At 42.3% G+C, this 12,479-nt stretch overlaps 2 protein-coding genes across 4 annotated transcripts in view; one reads left to right on the forward strand and one right to left on the reverse strand.

Moving 5' to 3' along the window:
• Positions 1 to 10,294, reverse strand: part of RPN2 (ribophorin II) — a 55,497-nt gene extending 45,203 nt beyond the window's left edge. For 2 of the 3 annotated variants that reach the window (XM_082430185.1, XM_082430183.1), the window contains exons 1-2: positions 10,163 to 10,294; positions 6,201 to 6,394 (exon numbers count right to left, since the gene is read on the reverse strand). In XM_082430185.1, the coding sequence (XP_082286311.1) occupies positions 6,201 to 6,394; positions 10,163 to 10,175 (207 nt within the window). In that variant the 5' untranslated portion in view covers positions 10,176 to 10,294. Of the gene's footprint in view, positions 1 to 6,200; positions 6,395 to 9,544; positions 9,570 to 10,162 lie in introns of those variants that run through there. The other variant, XM_082430184.1, reaches the window with a different exon arrangement.
• The window catches only part of MROH8 (maestro heat like repeat family member 8), a 57,333-nt gene continuing 54,571 nt past the window's right edge, over positions 9,718 to 12,479 (forward strand). The window contains 2 exon segments of the mRNA XM_082430432.1: positions 9,718 to 10,181; positions 10,185 to 10,309. Of these exon segments, the coding sequence (XP_082286558.1) occupies positions 9,831 to 10,181; positions 10,185 to 10,309 (476 nt within the window). The 5' untranslated portion in view covers positions 9,718 to 9,830.

Consider the following 12,479-nt stretch of genomic DNA (forward strand, 5'->3'; position numbering starts at 1 on the left):
CTGAGGGAGTTCTCTCTACTCAGCTGAAAGCAACAACAGCTGAGCAGGACACGTCCCACTACATGGAAGCGACAGTAACAGAGACTCTCTCTCAATGGATTTTTTTTTTTTTTTCACATACACACACTGTATTTTATTTTTACAAGAGATAAATAGACTGACACCAAGCATTGTACATGGATGACCACAACAAAAGCAACAATGATTGCAATTACCAAACATGAAACACACTCATACTATGTCATAATATTGACATTCAGTCCAGTAATCCTCCACTGTAACAGCTCCTTTACTTTGCAGTGAAAATTGATTTGTATATTCTTTGCCTCTGAGTCCTTCGATGGATTTCTTTAGTGTGCACCTCTAATAAGGAAATTTACCAGCTCCAAAATGTCCATACAACTCCCTTCCTTCCACTGCTTACAATGTACACATCACACCATCACCACAGCACATTTCATAAGTGATTAGAATGAAGTACATGATTAACCCATTTATTTTCCAATTAAGAGGCACATTTAGAGAGCTTTCATTTCTATTAAGCTAAAGTTTACAATTCATTCATTCAACAAATATTTGTGGAACACCCTCTTCATTAGGCATTAAGCAATGGGGATGACAGTAGGAGAAAAAATAAAATGTCAATCAACATACATTTACCGCTACTACCATGTAATAGTACTACTAAGAGCTAATACTGATTACACCCATTACTACATGCCATCACCATGCCAACCAACCTACATCCATCACTTGTGAGCTGAGTACTATAACTATCTCCATCTTACAGATGAGAAAACAAAGATTCTGAAAGGTTCGGTAAGCTGCACAGGTTACTCAGTGGTGTAGTTGTGAAGTCAAGATCTTAAAGCCAACCAATGTGACTTTAGAGCCTGTATTATGAACAAAAAGCCCACAGCTAATCACGCAATTACCACCAAATCACACTGCACTGCAGCTGTCTGGATGGCTTCAGCCTACGTCTTCAGCCCTGACCAACGTGCCCTCAAACTCATTACATCAGCAGAGAACACCTATAGGGGCATGAGTTCAACCTAAATCCACGTGCAGCTCTAAATCATGAGACAGATAAAAGGCATCATTTGAGGCTTCCCTGGTGGCACAGTGATTAAGAATCGGCCTGCCAATGCAGGGGACGTGGGTTCAAGCCCTGGTCCGGGAAGATCTCACACACCGCGAAGCAACTAAGCCCATGCACCACAACTACTGAGCCTGTGCTCTAGAGCCAGCGAGCCACAACTACTGAGCCTGCGTACCACAACTACTGAAGCCCGCGCGCCTAGAGCCCATGCTCTGCAACAAGAGAAGCCACTGCAATGAGAAGCCCATGCACCGCAACAAAGAGCAGCCCCCGCTCACTGCAACTAGAGAAAGCCCACGTGTAGCAACGAAGACCCAGCGTAGCCAAAAATTAATTAACTGATTGATTGATTGATTAATTTTAAAAAGTATCATTTCAGTTAGAGTGAGAGCGCCTCACTCCTCACTCCTCCAGTAGGCCCCTGGACGGAATCCTATGGTCCCACAGAATTTTGAAACAGACCAGCAGAAAACTCTCATCATGCATTCACATCTGTCAAAATTTAACATTAGCCTAATATTCCTATTTTATCTCCTACACCTTACGATACAAAACCTCTACGGGTCAAGACTGCTCCACCCTATGTCTCCCAATTGTCTGTTCTCTCTCTTTCCCAAGCCCTTTACAGACACTGTGGGCCTTCCATACAGTATCTGCACCAGCACTGTCTGAACTCACCTGAATAAATTATAAATAGAAGCAAAACTTTTAAAATATTAATTATAATAATAGCTACCATTCAAAGGGCCTTTCGTGGGCCAGTCACTTACTAGGCATAATGTGATTTTACTTTATCTTTACAATGATCCCATGAGGAAGGCATCACAACTCCCATTTTACAGAGAGATGGAGCCAGAATTAAAAACTTGGGCTAGCGACTCTGCTGCCTGTACTCTTTTCTCTTGAACAAAACTAATTTTATTAGGAGGTACCCTGACCTGGAGAGTTTAAAACAACATGAGGGGGGCTTCCCTGGGGGCACAGGGTTGAGAGTCTGCCTGCCAATGCAGGGGACACGGGTTCAAGCCCTGGTCCAGGAAGATCCCACATGCCGCGGAGCAACTGGGCCCGTGAGCCACAACTACTGAGCCTGCGCGTCTGGAGCCTGTGCTCCGCAACAAGGGAGGCCACGATAGTGAGAGGCCCGCACGCCGCGATGAAGAGTGGCCCCCACTTGCCGCAACTAGAGAAAGCCCTCACACAGAAACGAAGACCCAACACAGCCAAAAATAAATAAAATAAATAAAAAAATAATAAAAATCAAGTGCTAAAACAACAACAACAACAACATGCGGGAAGTCTGTTTCATTAACAGTCACAAACAGGAAGGAAATATTGGGCAGCAACAAGAGATAGCTGTCAGGAAGAAATCTGAATAAGCACAGCTCTCATATAGCAGGGATTAGCAAACTTTCTGTAAAGGGCCAGAGAGTAAATATTAGGCTTTTGGGGCCAGATAAGTCTCTTCAGTAATTACTCAACTCTACTGTTAAAGTGCAAAAGCAGCCATAGCAATATGTGAGTGATGGGCATGGCTGTGTTCCAGTAAACTTTTATTTACAAAAACAGGCTTCAAGCTGGATTTGACCCTGGGGGCCGTTATTCAGATGATGGTTGGCAGACACTGGACAATTTTCTTAACCTTTCTGAGCTTGCATTTCCTCCTCTATTACAGGATGATATTTCTGACCATACAGAATGAAGACAACTCAAGATAACATATCCAGGGTACCTGGCACATATGAGACATTCAATAAATAGTAACAATTACTGATTCTAGTCTCGGCCAGAAAATATTTAAGCCAAGGACATCAGAAACCCTCAAAGACTACTGGATTACATAGAAACAAACAAAACACACACACAGAGACATTCTGGCCCACTGGCAAAAACGGGACATTTTGAGCATCAAAAACAATAACAATTGCAATGGATTGCAAGACATCAACAGGGACTACCAGTTCTGACCAGGACAGAAATAAATGTACTGAATTTACCAGCCTGTCATAAATAACTGTAAAACTGAACAAAATAGATGAAGCTGAGATGCTGGACAACAGACAGGACAAGGCTGTGACCCTTGAAAGAATGTAAAAAGTATGACAATAGTACAAGTGATGGGAGTCTAAAGAGAAATATATTGTTATAAGGTCCCTTCCTTATTCGTGATGTGGCAAAATAATAATTCAAAGTATACTGTGATAAGTTAAGATGCATATTACAATCTCTAGAGCAACCTCTAAAAAAATAAGTAAGCTAAAAAGCCAATAGAAGAGATAAACTGGAATACTAAAAAAAAAAAAAAGATTCAATCTAAGACAGGAAAGGAGGAGGAAAAAAATGGATAAACAAATAGAAAACAAGATGGTAAACTTAAACCCAACAGTATAGTTACAAAAAAATATAAATGAACTAAATCCCCAATTAAAAGACAGAGATTGCCAGAATGGATAAAAAACAAGTCCCTACTATACACTGTGTACAAGAGATAGATTAGTGTGACAACACCTGAATCCACTGATTCAACTTTATCATAACTAAAAATGAAACAATCAGATATTATGCATCCACTGATAGGAAGCACACAGCACTGCCTATGAACTATTTCTGCCAAGAAAACTGACCCTGATTATAATTAAGCCTCAAGAGCTAACTATCAGTTTATAGGAATTAAAGAGATAAGGAAATATGTTCAAAGACAGCATTCGGATGCAATCAATCAAAAGCAGAATGTGGAAAATTCTCCAGGACAAGTGACCTGGCTTGTTCCATAAATAAAAGACGGGGGCGGGAATTGTTGTAGATGAAAAGGGTCTTGAGAAACATCAACAAATGCAATGTGTGGACCTTGTTTAGACCCTGATTCAAACCAACATTTTTTGTTAGCTCAAGATGACTAAACACAGACTGGGAATTAAATGACATTAAAGAATTATTATTAATCTTGCTAGGTGAAATAAAAGGACTGTCATGTTAAAAAAAGTATAGATGTAAGTCAAATATGTCTGGTATTTGCTATAAAACACACCAGCAAAAAAATAAAATAAATAAGCAGAGGGAGAGTAAATGTAATAAAAATGGCAAAATGTGAACACTTGTTCAAACTGGCAAATGGTATGAGAAGAGCTCATTATATGTTGCCACCACTTTTGTGAATGTTTGCAAACTTCCATAATAAAAGATTGAAACAAAAAGAGCTGTTGTTCTTTTAACTCCCACTAGACTGTAAGCTCTCTGAAGGCAGTGATTTTGACTGGTTGATCCATCACTGCATGCCCAGGGCCTAGCCCAGGGCAGTAAACAACCTAGCAATAGTAGTTCATACAAAAGTGGGCTAAACTGTCAATCCAGTGGGTCAGGTACTCACCACCCTCCTCACAAGAAGAACCATTGATCTTGAAGGAAGCAAAGGGAGGGAGCTTTGAGAGCCAGGGAGGATCCCAGGACAGGCCTGAGGCAAAGGGACTAAGCTGCTAATTAGACAAGTTACTGCTCACTAAAATGCACTGTCCTCTGCAGAAGATTACATTTCCCTAACCTGTTGAACCCAGGCACGGCCAAGGGACTTGCTTTAGGCAAAGAAATAAAGATAAAAGAAGTGGCAAGCATCTCTTCTGAGCAGAAGTTTTAAAAGCCATGCTTTCATTTGTACACAGTCCAGAAAGAGACTCCTCCATCAGGCTAAATCCCTTTTATTTTTCCTTTGGTGGGGGTGGTGCCCACACCCTGCGGCATGCGGAATCTTAGTTCTCTGACCAGGGATCAAACCCGCGCCCCCTGTATTGGGAGTGTGGAGTCTTAACCACTGGACCTCCAGCGAGGTCCCCAGGCTAAATCTTAGACTGAAGAAACATGGAGCAAAGCCCCAGCTGACCCTTAATGGCCATACAGTAAAAGCAAAAAATAAACTTTAGTCATAAGTCATTCAGATTTGGGGTCATTTCTACACTAATACAAGAAAGGAGAGGCAGAATTCTAAAAATGCCATCTTTAGATATCCATCTACTGATTATTTATTTAAACTAATAGACAACTGCCATGAAGGGATTTTGCAGGTGTAATTAAAGCCCCAAATCAGCTGACCTTAAAATTTAGAGATTATCCAGGTAGGCCTGACCCAAGTAGGTAAGTCCTTTAACAGCAGAGTTTTCTCCGACTGGGAGCAGGAGGTCAGAGAGACTTGAAGAGTAAGAAGGACTCGACATGCCATTACTGACTTAAATGGGGAGGGGGAAGATGAGAAGAAATTCAGTGCCTTGAGGAGCAGAGAGCAGTCCTTGGCTTCACAGCCAGCAAGAAAACGGGGACCTGAGACCTACAACCACAAGGAAGTGGATTCTGCCAACCACCTGAAGGAGCTTCAAGTAGATTCTTCCCCAGAGCCTCCAGGTAAGAGCCCAGCCTGGCCAACACCTTCATTTCGACCCATGAGACACTTAGCAGAGAGCCTGGCCAAGCCTGCCTGGACTTCTGACCTACGGAACTATCCGGTCATAAATGAATGTTGTTTTAAGTCACTAAGTTTATAGTAATTTGTTACACAACCTTAGAAAACTAATACACAAGGTTTATGTGAGAAACCTGGCGCTAATTCCTTACCCTAGCTGTCTGTGCTGCTGTAATGAATAAAATGTAAATTCACAGTTTAAGATTGTTCCTAAATCCAAGAAAGGTTTCAGTTATGATGCATTTTCCTCCTCAAAGGTCCAAAAAGTATATCGAAATGCGTGATGCTGTGACTGTCAGTGTTCAATAAAGGTGAATGCTCCCCATCTTGAACTCCTTTATTATTTATTAGGAACACACATAGGACACTTAACAAGTACAGTCTCACTGTAAACGTTTCAGTAAAAGCTACAGTAAAAGTTTCTAAAGAATCTATGACTTGCTCTCCTTTATATTCTACTAAAACACCTGGCACGGTCCTAACATATTAGGCATTCAAAAAACAAAAAAAAAAGGGATCTGTCAGATTGATATAAATATTAATTATATTGGGTCAGCCTTGGTTATCCTCAAACGAGCAAGAGTTAGTTTTGAAGTACACAAAAGAAATCCAGTTAAGGGATGAGACCACCAAGACAAAAGTGGTCTTTACCTTTACATCTGGCACCTGGGCACCAAGGCTGCTGAGTCCCACGATGGAGTAGAAGGCAGATTCCAAACTTGTGAAAGGGCGATCCAGCGAGGCTTTCAGTCTCTCCACATCATGCCTAGTGAGGTAGTGAGTGGGCGTCAGAGCATGGGCGCTGGCTATGATTGTCAGGGCCAACAGGAAGACAGTGCTTGAACCTTGGGGGGAAACGACTATTAAATAAATACACTCCACACTATTCCAAAGTTCTATACAAAGTTCCAATGATGAGGCACACCAAGGTCTGGGAACCAAATTATGTGAGGAAGGGTGAGGGAACTGGGAGGTTCAACCTGGAGACACGCCTTGGGGAAGTAGTGGGCATGGTCTTCAGCTCTCTGAACGACAGTCCTCCCAGCAGCCTCTGTGTCTCTAAAGCAAGGGACTCATCATGGCATTCCCGTCTCAAGTACATTTGTAACTCGTATGCCTCTTAGGACAAACCCAATCCTGAATCCTCCCTGTGGCCTTACCCGGCTCCCAACTAGATCTCCTCCCCCACTCTTTCATCTGTTGCTCTCTGCCCTCCTCTCTGTTCCTCTAAGTAGTCGTGTTCTTTCCCACCCAGCTCTTTTGCATGCCTTCTCCCGCTTAATTTCGACTTTCAGATTTCGAGTATCTCTTCCTTAAGAAGCCTCCCAACAGCCCTCCTTTGGATGAGGTCCCAGTACTATAAAGTAGCAAAGAACGAGGTTTCTGGGGCCAGGTTTAAATCCTAGCTCTGTCACTTCTTAGCAAGGTGGCCATGGCAGTTACAATGTGACCAGCTGTGCCTCAGTTTTCTCAAGTGTAAAGTGGGATAATAACAGTATCTACCTCAGGGTTGTTAGGATTACATGCGTTAATACAGAAAATGTTAGTGACTGGCACATATACAGATAAGTGCTATATAAATGTTAGCTACTCCTTCTATTACATTATTGTTGTTGTTGTTCCTATATCCGCTCACAGCAACCTGCACTTCTATGTAGACTTTTTCACAACTAAAATTAGTAATGTTTGATTCCTCTGCTAAACTGTAAGTTTCATGAGGATAGAGACCGTTGCTTTTATTCATCCCAGTAATTCCAGGTCTTGCACATTGCTTGGCACATAGCAGTACTGAATTAATATTTGCTGAATAAATGGAAAGAAAAATCAATCCTCATCCATTATGCCCCAGGGGACAGAGAGAAATCATAGGAGTGGAACATTTCTACTTTTCATTTGGAAAAAACACTTTCAAATGGGCAGCTTCATGAACAGTCTGCCTTCCAAGTAACAGTAATCACAAGGTTAACATTAATGATTAATGTTCCTTTGCCCGTAGCGTCAAATTTAGTTTCAACTAGAACCCCTTAAAAAAGGTATTTTATAAATAAAAAAAACTGAGGACCAGAACAGCTTGGAGATAGCCAATCTTGGACTCAAACCCAGGTCTATCTATGGAGTTCGCACTCCACTATTTTTTACAGAATTTTGTAGAAGGGATGCCTACACTAGGGGCATGAGCGTTAGTGCTATTTAAGTCCTCGTGTGTGTTAAATAACCTAAAGAATGCAAAAGCTCTTGAAAAAAACTAGAAAGAGATCTATAATGTGGATCATCATTCATCAAATATTTATTAAAAACCTACTATGTACCAAGCACTATTTTTGGTGTTAAAAACACAACAGGAGGGCTTCCCTGGTGGCGCACTGGTTGAGAATCTGACTGCCAATGCAGGGGACACAGGTTCGAGCCCTGGTCTGGGAAGATCCCACATGCCGCGGAGCAACTGGGCCCCTGAGCCACAATTACTGAGCCTGCGCGGCTGGAGCCTGTGCTCCGCAACAAGAGAGGCCGCGATAGTGAGAGGCCCGTGCACCGCGATGAAGAGTGGCCCCCGCTTGCCGCAACTAGAGAAAGCCCTCGCACAGAAACGAAGACCCAACACAGCCATAAAATAAAAAAAAAAATTAAAAAAATAAAAATAAAAATAAAAAACACAACAGGAAACAGAACAAAAACCCCTAAACTCATGGAGTTTACATTCTAGTTGGAAAAGAAAGACATTACACAAAATAATTATGAAACATTATTTATCATCTTAGAAAGTGAAAAGTGCTATGGAGAAAAATAAAGCACAGAAGGAATATCCGGGAAGAGCTGTCATTTTAAATATGGTAGCCTGTGAAGCCCTAAGAAATAAAGATATTGTGTGTAAACCTGAAGGAAAAGAAGGAGGAAGTCATAAAGATATTTGGAGGGAAACTATCCCAAGAAAAGCAAGGGCAAATACCCTGAATCAGGAGTGCAGACGGTGTTTTCTGCATTAGCAAAGAGAACAATATGGCTGGAGAGAATTAAGCAAGGGGTGAGAAGCAAGGAGAGGTAACAGATGTAGCAGAGGCCAAATCCAGAGGGCATTATAGGGACTTTGGCTTTTATAAAGTGAGATGGGAGCCACAGGAAAATCTTGAGCAGAGGAGTGACTCGACTTACATTTTAAAAGGAACTTTGTGTTGAGAATAAACAATACTGTGTTGAGATTATAGAGAAGTAAGGATAGAAGACTACTGCCATAACCCAGGAAAAAAGATGTTGGTGGTCTAAGCCAGGGTGACAGCAATGGAGGTACTGAGAAGTGGTTGAAGTCTGGCTAGAATTCAAAGTTAAAGCCAGAATTGATAATGGGTCGAAAGATGTAAAAGAGGAATCAAGATACTTATGCTGAATCCCCAGTGCCTTGAATATACGCACGCACTCAATACCTTAAGATCTAGTGAGAAACTATGACTAGCTTTTGCCAGCTCGACTGTAAGTTCCCCTAACACAGCATCTGTGCCAGAATCCTGATATTCCCACCTCATATTAATCATAACAACTGCGGGGTCTAAAATTTGAGCACTTAACATGTGTACGGTATGCCCACACTATGCTAAGTAGTTTGCATCCATTTAGTCATTAAATCCTCACAACATCCAACTGAGTGCGGTTTATAGACCATGAAATTGAGTCTCAGAAATAGTTACCTACCCTAAGACACACAACTAGCTGAGAACCAAACTGTAGGAACTCTATTATCCTCAACCTCTCAAATAATGGAGCAGCGAGCTCACTGACTTATTCACTGTTACCTGGGGCAAGTGACTTCCCTTCTCTGATATTCCGTCTGTCAAATGGAAATAATAACAGTACACATTTCCCAAGTTGTTGTGAGACTACATGAGGTTCCATCCTGCACAGTGCCCACTAAATACCTAGCAATATAGTTAAGCTTACTGAGTGCTTACTTAGTGCAGCACTGCTCTACGCTATGCAAGGAGATTATCTGATTTAACACTCACCGTAATTCATGAGGTAGATAACTTGACTAACCTATTTTACAGATGAGAAACTGAGGGGCAGAGAAGTTAAGCAACTTGCACAGGGTCACATTAACGAATACGTGGCAGACTGCAAGTTTGTACCGGAGACTCTAACTTCAGGACTCAAGCTCTAAGCTCCCAAAGAGAGGTGACTGATTGTCTTGCCCCTTTCATTAAAGAGGAAACCATGGTCCAAAAAAAGGACGATTTGGCCAAAAGCACACGCTTATGCCTCCCGGCCCGGAAGCCCGCGCAAGTCAAATGAATGAGTTATGCCAGCCCGAACGTTATCCGCGGCCGCGGTCCCTGGCTGGGCCTCGGGGGGACCCGTAGCTCCGCGCCGCACCCCTACCCAACCCCTCCTCCGCGGCAGTCCCACCCGCTGGCCAACCCTTCGTCAGACCCTCCACCCCAAGAGCCCGAGCCCATTCCCGAGCCCATGCCCATGCCCATGCCAATGCCCCTGCCCTGCAGGGGAAGGGGTTCCCGCCTAGCCGGCTCCTGCGTGGCGAGCACTAGTCTCCCGCGGGCGAGGGGCCATTCGCCAAGGCCTGCGGGCCGCGGGACCCCGTTGCCGAGCCATGCGCAACGCCTCACCCGGCGGCGCCATTCCTCCTAGCAGGTCCCACCAGGGCCCGAGACACAGGCGGACTTCCGCTCGGGAAAGTGGCTCCAAGAGTGCGCCGGAGGGGACGCCAGGGATTCGCGGCAGACCCCGCGTGCTGTGATGGGCTCTAGGTACAGGTCAGTCCCCGCCGTCCCGCTGGGCCGGGCCGCTCCCAGCAGCTGCGGCCGGAATTCCAGTCCTCGCGCGCACAGTGCGCTACAGTCCTCGAGTACAGGCCCGCTTTCCCCCCGCGCCCTGGCCCACTTGAAACCGACCGCCTCGCAACAGTCCCATTCCGGGCGCTGCCGGCACGCGGTTGGACGAGGCCTTGGGGCGGGCTTCCTACGTGGCCTCCTGTGATTGGCCAATTGCACTGTCACTGTCAGTCGTCTCTCTGCAGCCCGGCCGATTTTAAAGGAATAGGAAGGGTCCGGTGGGGAAGGGCCAGCAACGTTCGAGGGGTTTTGGGTTTTGTTAGAAAATTAAAAATTCTGGCAACTTTTCATTAGAAAATTATGGCAACTTTCTCCAAAGATTGTTTCGGTTCTTAATAACTGACCTACGAGTGATTTTTTACTGATTTGCACAGCATTTGTATGAGGAGAATATTAGCCCAATTTTACAGACGAAGTAACAGGCTCAAAAAAGGAAGTGACTTATCTAAGAACTCAATAATAGCTAACTCCGATTATTGGGCGTTTACGGGATAGCCCGACAGTGTACTGAGCACTCCACGTACACTATTTCATTTACTCCTCATCACCATTCTGTGCAATATGCACTATTTGTATTCCCATTTTATAGAGAAGGAAACTAAAATATTTGAACCCGGACAGTCTGACTCCATAATCTGTGCTTTTAACTATTATGACCATATAAAGTATTCACTATGTGATAACTCTTACTATAATTAGTGTCCCGGAAATTACTATCCCAAATAAGGGAGAGTCAGTTCTTTCTATGTCTGGTACTGTGCTGTTGGGTATGGTATACTAGCCATTAAATATGTGGATATTTTAATTTGAATTTAAATTAATTAAAATTAAAAATTCAGTTTGTCAGTTATACTTACCACATCTCAAGCACTCAGTAGCCACATGTGGCTGGTGGAGATCATGTTGGACCGTGCAGAATTATAGAACATTTCCATTACCACAGAAAATTCTATTGTACAGCACTGATCTAGAATATATAAAGAACTCTTCCAACTCAGTAATAAGACAACTAATATGCTGAAGCCTCATACTGGCTTGGGAGAGTCAACTGTTAAATTTATCAGGAATTTTGATAAACAACAAGGTCCTATTGTATAGCACAGGGAACAGTATTCAATATCCTGTAATAAAACAAAATGGAAAGGAATTTGAAAAAGAGTATATATGTATGACTGAATCAGTTTGCTGTACAGCAGAAACTAACACATTGTAAATTAACTATACTTCAATAAACATATATATAAATAAAAGGAATTTTGCAAATTGGTTGTTAAATACAGCTATTTAGAAAAATTAAACTATACGCACGTACAATGAAATAAAGTATATTGAAAACCAAAGTCATCATTTCCTAATTATTTTGCTGTATTTTACCATCATCTTTGTTTTTGTGGTAGCTTATATCTATAGTATCTAAATAGTGAAAATCTTATATCATGGTGTGCTACTACAGATCTCTTCCCAGTAACATTGATAGCTGAATTTTGGCTACAATGGGAATATTTACCCAATGCAATCAGCACATGCTACAGACCAGAGCTTGACTTATTGCTTTGTTACTGTGTAAACTTAATGTTGAAGAAAATGTTAATAGAGATTAAACTTAAAAGTATATCACATCGATCAATTTCACATTGTCAATAGCACAAAAACTTGAGGACATATTCTTCTCCTGTTTGAAAACTATTATCCCATTCAGAAAAGAAGTCACTTCTAAAGTTTCAGTTACATCTTACTCGTTAATATAAATGAAAATATCAAACTTCAGAACTACACTTAGAGAGTCTTTTTTAAACATTTACCAACATACTTTTGCAAGCAATCCAATAAAAAACATGGGCAAAAGATTTGAGTAGACACTTCATCAAAGATACACAAATAGCAAATAAGCACATGAAAAGATGACCAACAGCACTGCATATTAAACCACAGTGAAATATTGCTACACATCCACTGGAGCGGTTAATAATAAAAAGATCAACAATACCAAATATTGGCAATTATGCGGAGCAACTGAAACTCTCATATACTGCTGATAGAAATGTAAAGTGCGGGCTTCCCTGATGGCACAGTGGTTAAGAATCCGCCTGCC

The sequence above is a fragment of the Balaenoptera physalus genome (genome assembly GCF_965194825.1).
Source record: "Balaenoptera physalus genome assembly, chromosome: 16".
Taxonomy (NCBI): Eukaryota; Metazoa; Chordata; class Mammalia; order Artiodactyla; family Balaenopteridae; genus Balaenoptera; species Balaenoptera physalus.